Here is a 22,708-nt window from a genome sequence, read left to right as displayed (position 1 = left end):
CAAGTCACTTGCAGTACATCTGTCCCCTGTTGCACAGTAACGCTCCCCTTTTGCACCCCATGCAAAAACGGAAATCGTTAAGAGTCTGTGGGTGGGGGAAGTGAGTGTGAACCTCATGAGGAGCAGCTCCCACGCTTCCTCCTTGACCAGACTCTCCTCAGAGTACAAACATAGGGTGGGCCCAGACAGATGGGTATAACAGGCTCTGCCAGCTACTCTTAGGACCCCCATCTTAAAGTACACAGCATGTTTTCAAGTGGGTTAGATACACAGTGTCCAGCACCAGTTTTCAGAGAAACTTTGGGCAGCTTTTTGGTGACTCCTGTGGCTTTTTTTATGGCACAATTCTACCTGGCATTGAGGCAGCACCTCTCGCTGAGGACTCCTATAAGCTTGGTATGTGGCAACTCCCTTGATGCACTTGAGAGGGGCAAGGTGTGAACAGACTGCCCGTTTGGCAGAGGGGAGCATAAAGCCCCAGACATATCAGGAAACTCACTGATATCTACGCTGTTCCACAGCTAGCCTCATAAAAGCTGAGGCTGGGAATGGGGAGTCCAAGCCCTGCTCCTGCATGCCTGTTCTCAGCTACCAGCATCAACCTTGTGACTCAGACCCATTCCCAACCTTGCAACCCTGCTAGGAATCTTTTGGGATCTGCTTTCAACCCTCAAAAACAGTTGGAGGGTTGGGGTCTACTCCAACCCTCAAAAACAAGAGATGGATTTTTAAGATTTTTGCCTAATGATTCCCTACCCTGCTTTCAGTTGGATCCATTCTGCTTCCATAGAAATTCTTCAGCTCCTTCCCTCCCTCCAAGTTCATTTCAGTACAGACTTCTTTTAAAGACATAGTTCTACTTGGAGTAGAGCACCTTCACCATTCCTCAGCACTAAACACACAAGGCTCTTCTTCCTAAAGCACCAAGATTCCTGCACACCACCACCACTCTGCTGGCAGAAGAGCTGGGCTTTCAATATTTATTTCTCATATTTAATCAGCGCTCAATATTTCAATAGGATGGCATGCAGTTCAAGCATTCTTTTAAGAGAAGGGCTGTGTGATTTCACGTGGCAATACCTGAAGTGCTATAATAGTCTAAGAGCATCCACCTAACTCTACACGGCACAGTACCTAATTCTCATCTCTGACATAACTACTGTATTGCAACTGGACAGTGACAGGAGACACTAGTGGCAGCTAGTCTATAGACGTTGCTTCAGAAACCACGAAGATACGCAGGCTCTGTGTATGCACAAACACTGTGTCACTCCGCACCCCATAATACCTGAACCCAGAGGAAAACCTCTTCTGCAGTGGTCCTGTCTGGGCCTTTAAGTCATCTTGAAATTGATGTGCCTTGAGCTGCTAAAGCTCCTCCCTCTGGGCAGCAGAGCATGCACTCCCCCAAAATCCATTCTCTTTTGGCAAAAAGGAAGAAGGCCTTGAGCTGCAGGAATTAACATCTCTCTTCCATACATGGTTTGGCTGACTCCAGGGTTGGCCAGTTTCCAGTCACGATCCCACTGTATTGCATAAATACCTACAGATTGGAGACAGCAGCGAGTGGAAGCTCCCCATACATCAAAGTCATTCCGGCACTGACCTCAAGGCTTCCATGAAACAGTGCCACGAGGTTCAAAATCATCCTGGGAGCACTTGCGGCTGCGCTGCAGATCCCACCTTGGACATACAAGATGAACAGACCAAAAAACAAGGTAAGAACATGGACTGGGTGTATTTAGCAGGCATGGAATAGGGCTAGCAGCTCATCTTCTGCATTTGGAGAGTTTGTATTGTCAGCAAGGTAGCCAACTGGACCTCAGTGTCACCACAGTGCTTGCCACCCCTGGAAGCCTAGCTGCTGCTGTTTTTGTTGCTGAGGCTCTTTCCCAGGCCTGTAGGGATACTCAGAATTGGAACAGTAGCTCTATGAGCAATCAGACTACAGAGGTGAAGCAAAATTTGACCAAAAATTCAGACTGGAGAAGACAACAGTGAAACGTAAGAGACTTTAAAAACTATCACCTGCATGAGATATACATTAAAAAAAACAACCCCAGAACACAACCAAACAAAAAATCCCACAACACTGCAAGGACAAGCAACTTCTCTGGAAGAGGGTGTTCTTCCATATTCCACACCAGGGAACTCACTGCGTCGACCTTCTAGGCAAGACAATCATGGAACAAGTAGTATGCGCAAATCCTTCTGAAGGACAACGTGCTTCCTAGCGTAACTGTCCCTGCAAGATCCTTAACACCTGGCCTCAACTACTATGTGTCCCTGTGCCTTTGGGCCAGAACGGGCAGGCAGGCAACGGAAAGATGCTATAGCACCAGTTACAAAGTTCAATGCAGTTTTCAATGCATTAAGCCAAAGGATTGTCACCAAACTTGCCTTCCACGCAAGTTTTGCAGAGGGTAAAGCTACACTCCAGCTGCTTCTGTCCTCATGATTCCTTTTGCTCTCACTCCTTGCCTGAACTGTAGATCTTCTGAACTGTAGCACGTGTGAGCTCCAAATCCTCCGGGTACCGAATTTCTAGCTCGGTATTTGCTAGGTAGTGAATGCCAGTAAACTCTGAAAAATAGCGGCCAATGTCAGGGTGAGGGATCTCCCGAGGCTCAGAGTTATACTCCAGGTTCTCTGTTAGGAAAGGAAATAATCAGTTATCACCTCATGAAATGCCCTGATACAAGGCAATAAATCCTGCACCTCTCTTAAGTCTTGTTTCTGTCTCTAGAAACGCCACCTCCTGATGCTTTAAAGAAAAAACCAAACAACCTTAATCCAGGAAAATATGCACAGAGTATGCCAGTATGATTGCTCACAGAGTCTTATCTCCTAAGTGATGCTGACCCCATTTACTAGTGGCATGAAAACTATTTTGTGCCTGAGACCACACTGTCTGACATAAGGTTAGAGTAGCAGGATGGTGACCTGCTCCCACTGTTGGTCACAGGTCTTGGTTGCAAGCGCAGGGAGAAGCTGCTGCACTGAGCTCTGATCCCTCAAGTCCCATGGGAGATCAGTTTCTAGGAGAGATCCTTCTCAAATGCTCCAAGGTGAGGCCGACTGCACAAGGTTCTCCTGGCAGAGGCGGCAAGTGCTTTCTTGCTCTAAGTCACCAGTCTGTGTTTCAACCATGTCAAGTCGCCAGCCTGGTTTTCAAGCATGTCTCACACAGCACAGTTAACTTTTCTAAATCTAAACTTCCCAAAGCTAAGAGAAAGTCCCCAAGAAGAGCATACTGATTCTTTCCCATGGCACCCCATTTCCTCCTTTGTACTAAAAGATAACCTGATTAAGCACAACAGTTAAACAACACAGAAGCACTGGCATTAAAATGCAAAGGTGACCCAATCTGAGGGTCCCTTTGCTCCTGTAGTATTTGTATAAAGCAGTGTGACTGGGAGGCAGCCCAGCAGTAAATCTCATGCGCAGGTGCCCTGCAGCAGTCCTCAAATGATGTAATTTTTTCCAGCACAGTGCCAGACATATGGGTAGAAACAAAAGCTGCCTAAGTCCCAAAGTCTGACTTATCTGCAAGGCAGGGCAGGATCAAGATGGGATGCAGAGAACATCATTCAGGAATAATTTATCTGTCTCTGAAACTATTCAGTTCACTACAAAGAGCACATACAAGTCATATTAATCCATACAGGCTCTTTGAAGCTACTGTATGCCAGTGCCTGCAGCCAAAAGCACAAGAGCTTTCTACACCTCAGTGGGCTGATGCAGTCCTACAGGCTTGCAAAGTACCTTTTTCGTATACTGCACCACTGCGGAAAGCAATTTACACTCCAATATGCTCTGCAGAAGCATGGCTGAGCAGTGAGCTGTGTACAAAGGGGAAAACACAGTGACGAAACAGAAGCTGGCAGGGGGGAAGAGACTGAGACAAGCAAGTTCAGCACTAGGTGGGGAGCCTGAGAAACATGCTGACTAGCAGTTTTGAGCCACAGATATCAGGTCTGTGCTGCTACAAAGCAAAACAAAAGAAAGACAAGAGCAGACAGGTAGATACCAAACTCACTGTATGAAACAGGTGTTTTGGAATTAGCTACAGCTTAATCTACAAATTTACAGAAGGACTCAAACTGAGGCACAGTTACCTATAATAAGCTTGGTGTTATTCCTGAGCTGGTTAGATAAAACTCTGCATGCAGATTTGTTGAAGATTCTTTCAGTAAAAAACTATCATCCCTCTCCCTGGTTAGGTCAGTAAGTTATGAAATACTCCCTTCCCAAATGATCTGAGGATGTATTTTAGAAGGGATATTCAATAGGCAGGCAGCAGGATTTCAGCAAGCAAGGACAAACCCTTCAATTTTCCCTAGCAATACAAAACACTTGGATGCTACAGAGATGATGGTGTCAACCTACAGCTTGGCTAAAATACTCTGTACTCTGGAACCAGCCAGGATTATACTTGTTTATAAACAATTAGACAAAAGATATAAGAGACAACTCAGCCCCAGAAGCACTGTGGACAGTTCTGTGGATACACATTTTAATATCAACCCATGGTGCACAGGAATTTGTGGGTTTTTAAGACTCTGAGAGGTCAAATACTGCCTAATATGAGCCATAAGGCTGAGCTGCAATATTCCCAGTCTCTACTTCATCTTTTTGGACTACTGAATATAAAGGAACTCGGGACAGTGAGAAACACCTGCACTTTAAACCTAAAAAGGTAGGAGTGTCCCCTCCTGTAAAACCACCTCTTGCTCACACGGGACCAGAACATGCTAGGGAGCACCCCCTAGGGAAAGAGCTGAACTGCATTTTGTTCTGCATTTCCCCTCCAGCAGCTCCCACGTCTTCTCTGAGCAAAATACAATCAGGCTATGCAGCTGCCCTGCCAGCTGAACGGGACACCTCTGTATCACAGGGAGAAGAACAAACATGAGGCAAAGAACCATTCAGATTACAATGTGCAGAGTGATAGATTTTCTTTTTTTTTTTCTTTTGAACCTCAGTTTGACACTTCTTCCTGTATCCTAACCTCATAGTCTGACCATCAGAAAATAATGTCCTTTCTTATGGTATGTTGCATAAAGAATGGGTGATAAGAGATTTCTACAGCTCTTTGCACTTGTAAAGAGACATTCATTTTTGTCCCATTCTTATTAGAGATGGCACTAAAAGCCATGCTACCCGTGTTCTCTGGGATCTTGGCACATACAGTGTCTTGATGACAGGTGTTCAGAACCACAGGCTGACAAGTAAAGCCTCTGTGCTCCCCCACTAGATACTGTTTTGAGGTCCTGCCCAAAGCACAGCTATAACTTCAAAGAGCAAGAGCTGCTGACAGAACTTCAGACTTCAGCAAGAGTTGAATTACTTCTTTCAAAAGGAGCAATCATGGCTTACACCATAAAACCAGTCATGTCCAGAACACGCTTCTTGGGCAAGATAAGATTACACCAGAGTGGTCCTTAACATTCACTCCTAGCATTACTGATTTCATGGAGAACAAACAACACAGGCCATGAATTCAAGACCATTTTCCTTCCTACCTCAACCTTAACTAACAGTTTACGTTTCATACTTAAAAGAGTTAATCACTTAAGCATCCCTTTCTCCTAATGTACTTCTAAACAGATAGTAAACACAGGAGACTCCTGCTCACCTTGAGCAGCGTATCTGCAAGAGCCATCTTCCACTAGCACATTGTAGAAAGGCTGGTGGGGGCCATGTGGAAGGCTGTGGACGTTCATATTCCGGATCCATTCATGCCCCATCATGCAGGCGGGATCCCAGCCGTAAATCACGCAGTTATAGCCATATCTAATTAAAAAAAATTGCACACCAAAGACTGTGAAAACTCCAGAGCCAGCTCTTTTTCCTCAAGACTACTATAGTACAAACAGGATAGGAGCCTCCTGTGAGTTAGCACAAGGAGAGGACAAGAGGAAAAAAAATTAATTCAAAAAGATTGTGTCCGTACATGTGTGTCTTTTGAGGTAGGGGGAAACGACTAGGAGCGACTGGATAAATAATCAGGAACAAACAGCTGAGGACAAAGGAAAACCAAATGCGAGCAAGAAATGAAAGTGGGAAAGAGACTGGAACTCAGCAACCGGGAGAATAGGAAACAAGAAACAGGGAGAGAATCAACTATTCTACTGCGTTGTGCAATTACTTCTGTGCCCATCGCACAGCGGTGGTAATCCCAATACTGAACTCCCGGAAAAAAAGCCATCATTATTTTCAGATTATTTATGCGATTAATCGTGAGGTATTACAACTGTCACTGCTGACGCCCTTAAAATATGCTCCAGATGTCTTGTTGAGTTGGCCGAAGCAACACAGTGCTGGCATGTCATTCTGGCAGAGTGCTACAGACAGGAACAGGAAGAGGGGGTAATAATAGCACAGGGAAGATTCATAAGCTGTCTTGGGTATCTTACAACCTTTTTTGAAGTTGATTCTACTCCACAGTCCCTCATTAACTGATTACTGATGTTTCTTTGAGAGCTCTGGACTGTCAAAATTTTAGCTGCATGATATACGATGACTCAGACAAGTCACCTAACAAACTTCTCTCTGCAAGCAAACAGCAGTGAATACACTCGCTCTCTCAAAGGACAGACAGAGCTGCTCCCATTTTTCTACAAGGTCCATGGCATAGATGCACGTGCCTAGCATTTTCCATTCCAGGTACCTCCTTGGCAGATAAAACCACATCTCATTACCATCAAAACAAACACTCTGGCACTCATTGTTACAGTACAGCCTGCTAACATGGGGAAGGTTTTGAAGAGCTCACCTCTTGTGTTTCATAATCAGCCCGATCGAAAAGCAGACCTCTTTGTGCTTCTCATCTGAACGGTGCTTCACCTCAGGTCCCACCTCCTCCTTCCGGCGCTCAATATGCTCTAGGGTATGTTGCACTAAGTACCCCACCGCCCCATGCTGGGATGGGTCCAAAGCTTGAATATGCTGCAATATGTCCAGAACCTTCAGCAACCAAAACAAAGACAGATTCAGAACAAGTCCTTAAAGCAGTCCAACACTTACAGATACAGATACATTTCTCAAATTAGCTGGGTTTAAGTGCCCAGGCCTAGAGGTCCGCCATGAGTCTTCCACACAGGACTGAGAATCTTTGCTCTGGCTACACACTCCCAAGGAGTTCTTCACACTTGCTTAGCCTGCAGAAATTGCAACACTCCCCTCCTTTTCTATTTAGCTCCCAACTTCCAAGGAAGGGCACCGCTGAGCACAGTAACTCTTTTAAACTAAGTCATACAAGCTAATCGCATCACATTTTGCGACCACAGGGCATTGACGAGACCATTTCAAGGTTTCTAAAATGCAAAGAGAATACTGTTCCTAGTCTCCCAAACTGCTGCTGTGAACTGATTCCAGATGACTTCTGCTGTACTTGAGAACAAACATTTTAGTTTAAAAGAGTTCCTCAGCATGTCTGTGTGAGCCTGGCAGAGAAAAAACAGAGCAGCACAGAAGGAAACACAAATAACCTATATGATGCTATACCATGCAATAGTGAACAAGAGACGGAGAACCTGCTTGTCTCAGGATGACTGAGGAACACTAGCTTTAAACGTGCTCTCAAAGCAGCAAACCCTGTAGATCCAGAATACCAGCCTACCAACACCCTCTGGCACGCTATCAGAGCGTCTGCTGCCAAGTTTGTTAGAGGCAGGCAATGCAAGTTTTACTTTTTTTTTTCCTTTCTTGCTCTTATCAAAACTGTTGTCTAAACAGGTTGGGAAGAGACAGATACACCCGTCCCAACATCAAATACCTTAAATGCTGCCACAGTTCCAAAAATCTGACGCACTTTAGCACCTGGCAAAAGGATTGTCTCCTTGATCACACGCTGGAAGTTTTGGTCACTTTAAGTTCAGAGCAGCAGCAGAAGAGGAATAGAAATCTCAGGCTATTGAGCATGAACATCAGCCACAAGGTGAAGAAAATGAATTCAGAAAAAGAACAAGTGAGTAATTGGGTATGAGAAGAAGAAACAGAGCTGAGGCTTCTTGGCCACCTTAATTCTCTGGCTGGCATCTTAAGAAGGACGTGAAAATCCTGAAAAATCCTACAGAAAGGGGAAGGCCTAGCACAGTGACCATAGCTGCCAGAGACTCTTGGCAATTTCATTTACTGTTATTTGCAAACACTTAGGACAACATTCTGTGTAGTTCTGCTTGACTTTTAAGATTTTGTACCATTTTCCATAAATCTAGCAGACCTCTATTAAATCTGTTACCTTCTGTTCTGTCAGACATAGAGCATTCTCTCTGGCTAGCTACAAACTTATCCAATAGCCTGGAACGACTGGATGCATATGAGGACACAATACTGGAAAGTCCAAATTTGCACATTGTCATTGTATCTGGCAATGTAGTGCAGAGAAACTCGGCCATGGGGTTGTGTTATTTGTTCTGAAGGGCAGCAAAACACAAGTATGTAAAGCTTTGGTGCTTTACAAAGACACTGCTGAATGCCAGAAAGGGGAAGGAAGATCTTTCAGTGTTCCATTTAGCTGTCCTCTATGTACATACAGTTGCCATTTCAGCTCAGCAGTCATGTCCCCACCCCCCCAATTTCTTAGTTTGTGCTGTTTTTTCTGTGGCGACCCTAAAACTTGCTGCCATAAAAAAGGAATAGCAAGCTTAGCACAGTTTGTTCTTCAAAAGGCAGGCAGCTTCTCCAGAAGCCCTATGCTTCAGTTAATTGGTGGAAAGAGCTTTGTGTTCTGCTCAGCTGTCCAACCAAACACTTCTGCCTCCTCATCCAAACCTCACATTTGGAAATGGCACAGGCGTTGCCCAAGCGTGTGAGCTTCACTAAAGCAGTACAGGAAATTTTGACTAGGGAACACCTCTTTGCTGTAGTGACACACTAAAGAAATAAAACTTTGAGTTACATGCTTCTTCCTTGTGCCTTCTGCTGATACAGTGAAGGACGCGGATGATCTAGACAACTCAGAAAACTAAGTCTTGGCACCTTCTTTCCCACATTCACAAGATAGCAGAACTCAAGATCCTATGCTAAAGGTGATATTAAAAAAGAATCCCAAGGACAGGAATACTAAGTTGCTTTTTCACAAGAGGCACTGATTGTGTGGCTAAGGTTTGTTTGTATTCATAAAAGATAACTTCCTACAAGTTTTCTGATAAGGTAACTGCTCCTTTTGCATGAGTCCAGGAAGGGTTTTACCACCACTACCACAATCTAGGCATAAACCAAACAGAATGTTCTTATAACTTTCAACTGGGAGTCCACACTATTGCATGCAAGATAAGCTGCCAGACTTGGGCTGTAAATCATAAATTATGACTCAGACTCAAGGCTGCTCACAAGTCTCCCCCAGGCAAGCAAGCAAGCATCATCCTTTTTTCCCTGCTTCATATAGTAGAAATTGATTCTCTGAAATGTGATAACTCATTCAATTGCATTTATTACTGAAACAAGTTGTGGCAGACTGTAATGCAAGCTGACGTAGTCCAAAAAAATCAATAGACTAGTGTTAATAGCACTTAGACTATCAGAAAACATACAACCGAGTGGCAAGGTACCTTTTCTGGCCAGATTCCCAGGTGGAAGTATAACCTAGCCTGGAGCATTAGATGCTGCACATTGTCCGGATACATGGCCAGGTATAGATCCAACGAGTCTCTCAAGAGTTGGTAAGACTGATCAGTGCTTTCTCTGCCAGTAAAAAAGAAACTCAATTGTAAGGCTAGCTCTTCAACCCCTATCCCCAGTACTCCGATGTACAGGGATAGCCACCAGCAATGATGCTACATGTACAGGCACGCTCATTCAATAAGAGTGACTCTGGCACTGACTGTCACTCATCACATCCAACAGCCTGCTCAGAAGGAAAAACACTACACAACTGATGATCGGACTCCACCCTCCCACTTCACCATTCTGCTTGGTAAAATAATCCTACAGAGAATTCACTCTCCAAGCCACTTCCTTTTGAAATCTGCTTTCGTTCCCCTAGCTTAATTACACCTAAAGCAATCCTTTCACCCTGTGATTTCTGTCTATGACTACTTGGAAAGTGATTATCACAGGCATTTGAAAATAAAACCAGATTTTCTACAAACCAACTGCACCTTTGAAACTGCTCATTTAAGCATGTGGGTTGTGCTTAGTGGATCATAACGAAGGTCCCTGCTCTTAAGGGAATGGTGGACAGTCCCTATGAGCTTTTCACAAAGAAAAAAAAGATCTATCCATTTTCTTGAGGGGAACTAGTTTTACTAAATATTGTTTCCACGCAATGCTGCTGCAAGTGATTAAAAGCAAATAGACAATGCAACGTGACATACAGTATTTTCAAGATCCCCTGGGTGACTGACACCTTTTTAAAGCACTCGCTCAAATACTGTGAAGAAGCAGTACTGGATATGCAGACAGTATACTCTGGGCCCTTTTCTCCACAGGCCTTACAGGCCAGATGATCCTCAACTCACCGCTTGCCAAGGTTTAAGAGATTTCCCACCATACGCTGCAAGACCTCTTTTGAAGTCACCACTCCATAGAACTCCTCTGTCACATGGTGGCCAATAAGGTACTCGCACTCCTTCACCGTCAGCTGCTTCCCCTTCCCAAAGGCATCAATGTAGGTGTAGTCAAAAATATCTGTGCTTCTAATGAAACAATAAAAGAAACTAAATTGTGATGGGTCTCATAGTAAAGCAGGATTACCTATTTCTGTTCTTCCCTCAGCACTTTCAAGCTTGTTTGTAAAACAAGTGTCATTCACACCTCAACTCCCTCCTAAAAAGAGATTACCTGCTACCTTCTCTCTCCTCCTAGCCTTCTTTTTCACATAAACATATAAGGGAAAGGACAGAGAAACTAAGGGGACTTTTCACTCCATCATGTCAGTTCTTTCCTTCAGATATTTTCAGTTTGCTTTATCTACTGCTAGATTATATTATGACACTGCACTGGAAAGCGTAACAGGGCCCACGCATATGGCATCTGAAGCCTGGTGCTGAAAGGGGTACATATAGACAAAACTGTCGCTCCGAATTCAACTGCTGATGTCATTCACAAAATACAGATTTCTGTAAATTGATCATGATCTGGTCAAAGACGTATTCTGCACTGACTCAGAGCATTAAACGAGTGCACAGAACAACAGCAGTGGCCTCTAGCAACTGTTCTGTATGAAAGAGTAAGTGAAATCAGCACCTTTTTTCTTCTTTTCTTTTCTTAAGAGAAACATTACCTCATGGTTACTATCACTTCACACTCAGGAAATCTGTTACCCTCCAGCAGCAGCAAAGCTGAGTTCTGGGAAAACTTTTTTAGAGGTCTGATCTTTTCCTCTGTATAGGTTATAATTACAGATGGAAAATAATTAAACATTCTGGTACAGATCTGCAGCTGTTGTAAATGCTTTCTGGCTTTTATTTCTGTGGACACAAGTTCAAAATTCAGCAGGTCACTTACCCTTCTTTTCCTTGACACCATCGTAGTAGAAAATGGCTAGGGAAGTTAACTGGTTCAAGTTTGACTCCCAACTGCCTGGCAATTGTTAAATAAAGCACAGACAAACTGATGGGAATTCCCGTCCTGCGGATCAAAACCTGGGGGATAAAAATGGGATATAAACATGTGGGATGTCAAGAAAAAACACAAACTCCCAAGGTTTGATTTCACAAATGAAAATATACCAACTTGAAAGAATATACACTAAAAGATGACATCCTATTGCCTTTACAGCAAATTGTTCTTCAGAGAGAATTATTTGCCCGACTACATTTGGACAAATAACCACCACAAACAGAACGTCTCAAGCCTTGCAGCCTCCTAGTTTTTGTCAACCATACACATACCTGGTGAATGTATGAATTCAGGGAGTTATAGTAATCCAGCTCGTTTCCTTTGTATTTTAACTGCTCATATAGGACGCAATTCATAGCATCAAGTACTTGTCGCTGAAGCTCCACTTCTGGAATCAGGACCTCTCCTAAACAGACATGCAAAGAAATGAAGACTGAGAAAACAAGTGTACTTAACCTTTATGCAACAAAACTTATACCAAAATTCTTCATACAGACTGAGAACACAAGAGACTCATCTCAATTCAGATCGTCAAGAGACAGGCTGGAGTTGACCGTGGCAGTGCCCTAGCGCTCCACTCACAACGTGGGCCGGCTCTGTGGATTGCCCTGCACCTCAGCTGTGCAGCAGTGGTATCTCGCTTCCTTCTGCAGCTGGAGGACTGGATCCTGACCACCCTGTGCCAGCACAGCACTGCAGCTGGACGTGTCAGACTGCCCAGGCATGGGAAGTGTGCTTTCACTGCTTGAGAGTCACAGCTTGGCCACTCCAGATACACAGATACAGGCAGACTGATCATTCTCTCTTTGAAAGTTGGCATACATTAGATAGTGCTTAAAAAAACCAAGAAGCAAGATGCTTCTTGACCTTTGGAGATGTTAAAGCACATACCTTTTCTATTGCTGCTGACTTTGAGACTTGCAGAAGAAAAGAGGTCGATCCCCTGTCCCACAGCTCTGGTACAGATGTCAGGACTACTTAAGACTTCAGGGACAAAAGGGAAAAAAAAAGAAGGAAGAATTCCCCTCCCAATTCTTCTTGCTTAGACAGCATCAGATGGACTGACAACCCAGGGCTATCAAGTCCCTGTGGCTGAACAAACTGCTGTTTCCTGAATGATGGTTTAAGCAAATGTCAGAATATGCTTGCCAGGGGATAAAGAACAACAGCTCTTTAAGCTGCAATAATTCAACAGCTGTTTCACCTTGTCTGCCTGTATCTAGACTTGCAGAAATGCTCTGCAGTAAAGCATATGTTTCTGTACAGTACCTGCCTTGGAAGCCAAGCTGGGATGCCTTGGATTTTTCGTCCGCAGGACTTTGCGCACTTTATCTGTGATATCATCCACCTGTGCCTGGACACTTTTTAAGCAGATGTCTGACAGCGGGTTACAGTATTGATCAATTAAAACAGCACCTGGAAAAAACAAACTATATAAGAAACAGGACTTCAGTTTTTTCTTTGCTTAGTTTTACCTACTCTAAATTCCAGGCATGCAGCAAGCAATTGCAGCAGAACACAAGAGCTTTCCTTTTAAAATCTGCAGTCATATATTGGATTTATCCCATAAAATGCAAAGAATAAGCTGACATGATAAATACCAATTAAATTCAGTATTCCCCTCTCCACCACCTTGAAAGGGAAAGCAATAGATTTGTACATTGAGCAGGTAGGCTGCTAGACCAGGCTTAACCAGCCAGCTCTCCAGTCACACTGCATCTCCTGGCATCCTCCCAACCTACAATGTTTTTTTATTCAGAGCCTGAAACCATCTCAACTTCACTTCTGTTTCAGTTCTGATTTCTTCCTGTCATATCCTCCATAACTATCATTCTTCCTCATCGTTCCCTCTTCTGCTACATTCATCTTTCTCTTCCACGCCTGCTCTCCATCTTCATGTCAGAAACCCACTATAACAGAACAAATTTTCATTTCCCTTCTGCCCAAGCCTCTTCTGTCAAACTTCTTCAGGAAAAATAATAGCCCTTTCTCAGAATCTTCTCCCTGTCATCTTGTCACCACTGCTCTTTCCAAAGCCTCCATATTGTTCAACCTTTGGAATCAACTGTATTCACCTGCAAGAATTTTGCATGGATGATACCTCTTCCAGCTTCCTACAATTCTTCATTAGCACATCCATGACAGGCCTGTATTCAAGGATTTCAGCAGGGCCCCAAGCCACGTCTCCTCCCCACCCTCCCCAACTCAAAGTGTTTCCCATGCTGACCAAGTGAAACTTCACAAAAGACTACGTCTTGATGCTCTAATAGTACCTCCATGGCAGACAAATGCATGTATTTGTGACCCACAAGATTAGGTCACATAATTAACTGTCTCAGTTGTTTCCAGAAAATGCCACTTCTGGCTTTCCCTTCTTGCCCTAACACAGTCCCTTTTTCAAAGTCTATTGCCACTAACAAGTACCAGCTTTGGTGTTAAGAGACTCTTTCGTATGACAGTTTTGAGGTATATACCAAGAGTAAGGGACTCTCCTACAGACATTGGCAGCTTTCGATCCATTCAGAAAACTATCTTCTCTATACGAAGCTTGAAGAAGAGAATAATCCACCAGAGAGAGGACATGATTGCAGAAAAGCCTTTTCTTTCTTCATATCAGGTACATGTGCCTTCCCACCATGTGACTGGACTTCTGTCTGTTCCTCAGCTCTACACTGCACAGCTTCAATGGTCCAGCAGTCAGACAGCTCTCAAGAGGAAGCCACAGCCAGCGCACAAGCTATGAGCTACAACAACAATTCCCACTGCCCTGATTGCTGCTTGCCCTGATCTGAGAAGCTCTTGGGAAAGGAGATAGTAGGAAGCCGACTCGAAATCAAATTAGTTGGTCTGTTAGGCCATATTCAGCCCATGGGCCACAGTTAAAATGCTTCTGCAATGTCAGCTAATTAGGATGCTGAGCTACTGCTGATTTCCTCAATACACTGTTCAAGATTCAAATGCAAGTATTTTAACATTTTCTGCGTTGTTTTTCAGCTTATCTGTCCATGGGCAATTATTCAAGCATACAGCACTGACAGAAGCTAATGTAATCCTGACATTCTGATGCAACACTACACAACTATGGCAAGATTTTAAGGATTTCAGGTACATTAAAAATCCAAAGTTAATTCTGAGTCATTGTCCAAGGGCTAGTTGAAATATAAGCAAGGAAGGCTCCTTCCAAGTAAAACAATGATAGAAAGCTGTCATTAGGTGCTCTACGTGGGATTTCTGCCAAAGACTTACCCTCCAAAAATGACTGCTGATCAGTTGGGCGTTGAAGATACTCCTTCAGATTTTTTAATATATTCTGTTGCCGTAGGAAGTATAGAATTTTCTTTGCATAGTACTTCCAGGTGAGACCTTTCCTGCACATATGAATACAAAGAATAGTATTGCCCTAAACAAACACTTTAAGGGTGAGCATTTGGACTTAGCTTTTCCAGTGAATATAGGTTTACACTTTAGACTATTCCTTTTCTAAACAAGTCTGAGAACACCACTATCACTGAAGAGTCAACCAAAAAGGTAAATGTTAAAAGGAAATTTGTCAGCAAAAACCACAATATAAGACACTGGCAAAACATTGCTGCTATCATCCCCGATTTTTATCCTATCACCAGCATATAATTTTGAGAAGATACAGTATCATGGGAAACAACACAGATCCTAATTAAGGTAGCTCAGGAATATCTGATTAAAATCCTATTTTTTACTCATAAAACAGTACCCTCTGCCTGACTGAATCCCTCCAGAATCAATCTTAAAGTATCCTCTCACCATTAAAAATAAATTGATGAGGGACATGAATGTAGGTCCAATAGTATTCAAAAGGGAAAAAAAAAATATCCCCAAAGGAAAAACACCTCTGGTGCTCTGAAAAGGCAGGAACAGATCAACAGTTGGTCTGTAGATCACACAAACCCAAACCTTACAGCTTTTATAGTAAAGCCCCTTCACTTTCTAAATTAACAAGTGAAGGCAAAGGGCCCAAGAAGAAGCAAGAGAGCTGGTCACTATCCAGGTAAGGTTTGAAGAGTTCACCTGAAATATGACAGACCAGCTCAGAGGCATTTAAATCACAGGCATCTAAGCAAGCCCTGGCCTTTAGCAATGGGTTACCCAGTGCCTTACTGAGCACTTTCACACCAAATAGTTAGGAATGGCACAAAGCCCTGGCCCCCCCAAAAAACCCAAAGGGAGAATTCTGCTGATTCCCAGGCTCTGCTCTTGCCATGTGTTTAAAAGAAGTCCAGTTTCCTTCTTCAGTAAAAATCTCTTTCCCTGCTTACATTGCCTCTCCTCCAGATTGCAGGTCAAATCAGCCTTCTCCATCCTACTGGACAGGAGAACAATCAAACATCATAACACTTTATCCTCTTCCAATAAATTGGGATGCTCAATAGGGACAACTGCTTTATTGGGACATCTTCCAGGGAAATGATTTAGCCTAATGCTCCTGAATGGCAATGACTACAGCTTAATCGGGGTGTAATTAGCATCAATTCCACTTTATGGGGAGGCATTTGGCCAGTGCAAAGGCTCAAAAGCTTTTTAACCAGTTGTCAAATAAGAGATGTTTAGTCCCAGTTCAAATAGAGAAGGTAATAAAATGGAAGTGAAAAAGCAAAAATGAGATGATTGCCATTCCAGTTAACGTTTTTTTCAAGCTCTCCTAACAGTCTCTTTAATCAAGGCTATTAGACTCCATTAAGAGCAATCTATCACTGCTTCGTATCACAGCAAAGTCAGCATGGTTTATATGCTACCTGCAGAGAAACTTTCAAGTAAAGAAGTGACTTATCTTGCTCAGTGCTAACCATGGTGATGAGAATAGCTAGGCAGATGCAAGCCAGAGGTTTTATTCACATGCTTGGCATTTCACCTGTCTGGATACTTTACATAACTGCAAATTTTGCAGTGGCTGAATTAAATTCAGTTGCTTATTTGGGCACAAAAATTGTACCAACCTACTACAGCTAAGAAAATTAACAAGAGGAGGAGGAAAAAAAAAAAGCTCTAGTTTCATGATACAGGGATTCATGGTGGCAAACCTTATTGAGTATTCCTGCTTCCCTCCAGTGCTGTGGCCTCATCCTGCAAATCAGTTCAGCAAACTGATCCAGGTTTAAATAAAAAACAAACATGAGGATGGGAACTCCTTAAGCCAAAACTACTGCAGAGAAGAGGGTATATGGAACATGTCCTGAGAGATGTCATGAACTGGCAAGGAAACAAACAACAAACAGCAACACAAAGCCAGAGGATCTCCTTCTTATAGAATAGTTTACATGGTTTCTTCCGGGAATATTAGATTTGTTGTGAAATTAAACACACAGCAATACTTCCCAGCCTTGGTATGCCTGGGGATGTTTTATGAGAGTGACAAAAGGACAGAAGCTGAGATCAGGCATCCACCACAGTACTGTTCTCCTTTAACCAGTGAGAGGGGAAAAATCCCTTCCATTTCTAACCGCTTTCTTTCTTACCTTCCTTCCATGTTAAGGATACACATCAGCTCATCCTCAAAAAAATGACTTGGGCACCCAAGAGTCTCAATGTCACTGAATCCATCACAGGGGACCTGTCAAACCAGACAATGAGTTATGCAAAGCACAAAAGATTCTTCCCAAAAGAACATAATTTCATAAAATGTCTCAAAACCAATTTTGTTCTATTTTTTTAAATTTATGTAAGATCTTAAAAACATCCAGCTCACCACATACTCAGTCTCTGTTCTACAGATTTATTACAAGGATCCACTGAGAACTCCAGTAGCGCCCTACAGCTATTTGAGCTAACTACTACAGCATTCAGGGCTCCTACAGCGGGTGTATGGACCAGCAGAAGCATACCAGATCTTACGCTGGCTGGGCACAAGCTGAAAGTAATTTTAAGGTGGAATCAACTTTTGTCTGTGGTTGACTGAACCTCTACATATGCTCCCCCATGTAGAAGACTGGTCCTGGGGGAAGGAACGAAGGAGCAGGAACCTTCATTTTTTGAAACAGTCACTTACACATCTCTATTCAGAAGAGCTATCTTCTTCCAGAATTCAGAATTCTTTTTTAAAATTTGGTTGAACTATAAGAAATCTATTTGCTTTCAAGCTTTTCAGCATAGGGCATGGGCTAATACAGTAAGGAAAAAACGATTCCCATCATATAGTATCTTAGCCGGCACTCTGCAGGATCTAGCAGAACTGGGTTGAAAGTCTCTTCCCCTCAATTCTCAGCAGGGAATCGAGCTGCAGTTTCTAACCCCACAGGAGATGATCCTCATTATTAGGCCTTCGGGTATTGCTGAATAGGCTCTCAGTACTCTTTGCATACGTGATTAAAACAGTAGGAATCCAGGAGCCTCTGCCCCCAGTTAATGCCCTGACACATATCTCTCCATGGTCAAATATCTATTTGCTGCAACTACTGTGGAAGCGTTCAAAAAGAACAGTTAAGAGATATGCATCTTCAAACACCCTACTGGCCCCATGGCCTTCTTCTCCAGGTGTAAAAACCCAGGTGCCAACCTTTGCTTAAAATCAGCTCAGAGGATTTCAACATGGGTCTCCTGTATCTTAGGGAAATTCTCTCCTGGACCACAACATATTCACAAAGGAGCCACAGAAGGGTGAACTTTTTAATTCAGCCGAAGTTACGGGCAGTGTTTATGCCCATTCCACAGAATTTCAAGTTGACCCAAATGGTACAGCTAGCCAAAACCCACAGCCATCAACTAAGCAAACAGACAATGAAATAACTGTTGCCCCACAGGCAGGTAAGTCTCTCTGAGAGACTACATCTTCACCTTTTTCACACTGAATGCAAAAGCATCTTGGTGTCATGGCCAGGTAAAGAACTTAAATAATATACTTTCCAATTCAGTGAACCTATTGCGCCTTGGTCCTGTTTTCAAATGACTTCTGACAACTCACAGAACGCATCCTTGCACAAGGTCTGCAGTGAGATAAATTCATAGGCCGTGGTATGTGTCAATAAACTATCAGTCCTTCAGAAGTTTCCAGAGCCAGGTCTGAACATGCAGCAATGAGCAAAGAGTCTTTAAAGCTGCAGCAGCAATAGCTGAATGCGATATGCAAAGTGCACTTTGGAGTCTGCAGTTCGCACCTTTGGATTTTGGACTGTGTCTCTCCTTTTGGCTGGTGATCTAGCATTTTCACACAAAGTATGAATATACAAACTTTCCGACTGCATAGTTGAAAAGATGTGAAGAAAGAGGAAAGACAAACTAATAAAAAAGTACTGAACAAGTAGCTAGGCTACTTGTTGCACATACATAGAGAAGACGACTTACATGTTCTGAGAAGAACCTTTTGGAGAACGAAGCTACAATTCTCCGGGCTTCTAGACCAGCATTGTGCCGTGCTTTGTATTCTTCAAGCCAGCTAACACTGTCTGTGTGGCTATAGTATTTCAGCAGCGATGGCCATCTACACAACAAGATATAAGTGAACAGCTTCATTAGTATTTCAACATCACTGAGAACCTCCAGAACTGTAAAATGTTGTTTATTGTAACCATGTGACTTGAGGAGCTGAGACACTGCCAGGACACAGTACAACTTTAAATGTAACTGTATAAATTAATTCAATGACTGACTCAAACATCAAAGCATAGATCCAACTGATTTCATCTGCATATTAATGGCTATTTAGAAATAAGCTCTCCTGAAGCCTGCCAACACAAAATCTTCAAAAGGTTCATACTCCAGGTATTTCAATAACTAAATACCCTAACTTTTGAGATTTCCTCTAGAGCTTTTCAAGATAAACATAGGTATCGCATTAGTAGAAGAGAGGCAGGGTTTTATAATAAAAAAAAAGTTTGCCATTCTGAAGATGTATCACATGTAAGCTAACTTGTCACCTAACAGAATGAGAATTCATTATCCTGTGTTCCCCCTACTACTTAAAAGGATGCACAAAACAGAGCTCCCTCTATTGCCCTTGCTAGTGGCAAAGTCTACTGGAGGAAAACAGAATTCTGAAGTCAAATTGTGACAGCTAAATGCTTTTGCAGTTCATTTTTAATACAAGAAAGAATTATTTAACACGCACACATGCACCTTTCATGTAAAAGAAAGCTGTACCTGCACTACTGAGTCTAAAAGTCCAAAAGCTAAAACATATTCCACAGCTTACTAAGAAGTGTTTCAAGGTTCAACTAAAAACCTAACTTCAGGTAACATTTTGGAGGCTATTAGCAGCAGCACCTTTTCTAATAAAGTGGGCACATGCTGCAACAACACAGCCCTGTGCAATAAAATACATGCCAGTGCAGCAATACCCATGAGTGTTCTGAAGATACCATGATCATTTGTTTATGAAACTTGAAGAAGAATCAGCACAGATGGAAATATTTTGGACAGCATGGGAAAGCAAGCTGATAGAAAGGCCTCTTGTAATTTACAGGGGGGGTTATTTCACATTTTAAAATTCTGTTCATTATTACTGTTTTTTACAAAACATTTTCCTTAAGCTACATGGATTGTCTTAGGTTCTTTCCAGGTTATATATATATACACATATATAATATATATATACACATATACGCACACACACTTTTATCTCTCTTTATATTTTTACCTTTCTAGATAGAGAGAATGCCAAATGTTTAAAGTACTACTTCTGTATAAAAATTATTACCAACTGACCAAAATGCAGTTATGTCTGTCCACACATGGAAGATATTTTACTACCAGTTAATAATAAAACTACACTGCAATTGCAGTTACAAAATAAAGTCAAAGACCAACCAAATAACTTCACATTACATAACAACCTCTCTCCTGATGGATCCCTAGCCATTCATCTACCACTGAAATGCAGCCACGTCATAATAACAATTACAATTGTTTATTTCAGGATGAGACACAATAATTTCTTGGGTTGAAATTACAATTAAAATTTTAGGAAGATAAAGTGCAATTACTCACAATGGAATCCAGCCAGGACGACAAGGTCAATGTGCAAACTCCTGCCAAAAGTTCTATTATCAAAGACAGGGAGGACAGCAGCATGTGCTAATCACCTACTACATCCAATTTCAGCTGTTGGATCTCAACCACTTTTAAACTTTCACATTTGCTTCACAAATTAGAGCCACTGAATTGGTGAAAGTATCTGGCCAGCCATCCCAAGCCATAGCTCAGTGAATTGGGAAAGCTGTAATCGTTCAGTAGCCTTTTCACCCGTGAAAAGAGAATAACCCTCTCATTTTGAGCCATGCTAAATTTTAGAAGCCAACTGGCAATTAGAGAAAGCAATATTGCTACTTTTGCTGTGCCAAACCCCAGACAAAACCAGGTAGCAGATGAGCATGCCCCATTCTAGATAGGTTGGCGGCCCCAGTGAAGGAGTGCTGTTTTTAGAACTGCTGAAACCGGTGCAGCATAAGTGATACAACACTCACACTTTATTCCCAGCTGAAGTGTTAAGTTTCCCCGATTACAACACAGCTACGCCCTCATCAGGTACCTTGTGACAGCCTTGGGGGGAAACTAAACTCACAAGCAGCAAAAGTCAATGCAAAGGATTTTGGTTTCTGTGAAAACAGCTCTCTTTGCTGTAAGGCATTAGCCCTGCAACAGGACAAGTCTTGGTGGTTGTTTTGGAAGCTGTCAGCGGGACCAGGGAGCCCAATCGATAACCCCATGTGGGCCTATGTCCGTACCGCCGCCAGATCCCAGGTTGGACCCGGGGACTGCAAATAATCCAAGTGCCCGGCTGTGGAAGGGGCTGCAAAGACGGATCCCTCCCGAGCAAGGGGCCATAACGATGGTTTCCCCCCGAGCAAGGGCCTGCAAAGACGGATCTCCTCCGAGCGGCAGGCTCAGCCTGGTCCCACGCCCTGGGATTTAGGAGGGGAAGCAGCCTTGCAACAGTCCCCACCAGCCCTGCTGGGGAAGGACACCCACATTTCCAGCTGTCAGACACACAGCAGAGAGCTGCAGAGCTCGTCCAACCCACGAGGGGTTCAGCATGCACCTCGAGGAGCCGGGAACAGAAGACAGACAGGGATGGGATGGGATGGAGGGGGGACACTTCCACCTCCCCAGGAGCACCCAGGCCCTCCCGGTCCCACCGTCCCCGCTGCCAGCCGAACCCCCTCAGGCCGGGGCCCGGCCTGCGCTGACAGGGCCTTCCCCCCCGGCCCCGGGCAGCCCTCGCCCTCCCTCGCCAAGCCGCATCCAGCCAGCGCAGCCCCCTTCCCCGGCAGGCCAGGCCGGGCCGTGCCGTGCCCACCTGAGGCGAAAGCGTTCCCGCCACACCTTGCCGCGGGGCTGGCACGCCTCACGCAGCCGGCGGCAGGTGCACGACACCCGCCCGATGTCGGCGGCTCCCAGCACGTCGCAGCAGAGGATCAGCTCCAGCAACTCGCCCGGCAGGTCCGTCAGGCCCATCATCCCGTCGGCCTCGGCCTCTGCCGCGCCCCGCGGCCCGCCCGCCGCCGGGCCCTGGTTCTCCGCCGCCGCCGCCATCTTGGATGTTTACCTGGGCGACCCCCTTCCCCCGGAGGGAGGAGTTAGGGATCGTCTCCCGCTTCCGGCGCAGAACGAAGGCGGAGGAACGGCCCGGGGAGCGTCTGCCAAGTGCGGCCGCCTCGCGGAGCGGTGCGGAGCGCCGCCGGCCCTTTATAGGCGCTAGGGAGCGTCTGCCAAGTGCCGCGGCGCAGAAGCGCGGCGCGCCGCCTCTCCGGGTCAAGGGCAGCGGCGGGGGCTAGGGAGCGTCTGCAAAGTGCCTATCCCCTGACGGGAGGTGTCAGCCCCCAGGGTCGGTGGGGACGCGGGCCTGGGGACCCCCCCAGACCCTCCAAACGCCGTGGCGGGCTGCAGGGAGCCAGGTGGATGCAAGTGGTTTGTGCCGGTCTCCCCCGGGCTAAAAGGGCCTGGCAGGGCCGAGCTGAAAGGCTGGCTGAGGTAACCCCGCCGCCATGTTTGTGGCAGCACCTGAGGTGATGTTGCCGCCATGTCTGTGGTAGCAGCTGAGGTGATGTTGCCACCATGTCTGCAGCAGCACCCCGGTGGGGACGGAGGTGACACCAGCACGGTGTGCGAGGTGGCACCGAGGTGTCTGCCGCAGCGTCTGGGGTAACGACATGGTGATGTCTGAGGCAGCGCCGCT

General features: G+C 44.4%; 1 protein-coding gene across 4 annotated transcripts; it reads right to left on the bottom strand.

The window, feature by feature from the left end:
- Positions 1–1,998: 1,998 nt before the first annotated feature.
- Positions 1,999–22,238, bottom strand: FBXO21 (F-box protein 21). 4 transcript variants are annotated; one of them, XM_049806811.1, is made up of 13 exons: positions 21,830–22,238; positions 18,880–19,015; positions 17,058–17,152; positions 14,815–14,936; positions 12,838–12,984; positions 12,460–12,552; positions 11,841–11,974; positions 11,455–11,591; positions 10,467–10,643; positions 9,558–9,690; positions 6,779–6,969; positions 5,639–5,796; positions 1,999–2,649 (listed from the first exon to the last, which is right to left on the bottom strand). In XM_049806811.1, the coding sequence occupies exons 1-13, from the start codon at positions 22,063–22,065 to the stop codon at positions 2,471–2,473; spliced, it is 1,938 nt and encodes a 645-aa protein (XP_049662768.1). In that variant the 5' UTR covers positions 22,066–22,238; the 3' UTR covers positions 1,999–2,470. The 4 variants fall into 4 exon arrangements, with proteins under 4 accessions (XP_049662768.1, XP_049662770.1, XP_049662771.1 ...); XM_049806813.1 differs by having other exon boundaries at positions 22,079–22,233; XM_049806814.1 differs by lacking the exon at positions 21,830–22,238 and adding an exon at positions 20,521–21,398.
- Between the last annotated feature and the right edge of the window lie 470 nt (positions 22,239–22,708).

Source organism: Accipiter gentilis, chromosome 7 (genome assembly GCF_929443795.1).
Source record: "Accipiter gentilis chromosome 7, bAccGen1.1, whole genome shotgun sequence".
Taxonomy (NCBI): domain Eukaryota; kingdom Metazoa; phylum Chordata; class Aves; order Accipitriformes; family Accipitridae; genus Astur; species Astur gentilis.
The sequence above is the reverse complement of the archived record's forward strand: the minus strand, read 5'-3'. Positions and strand labels throughout refer to the sequence as shown.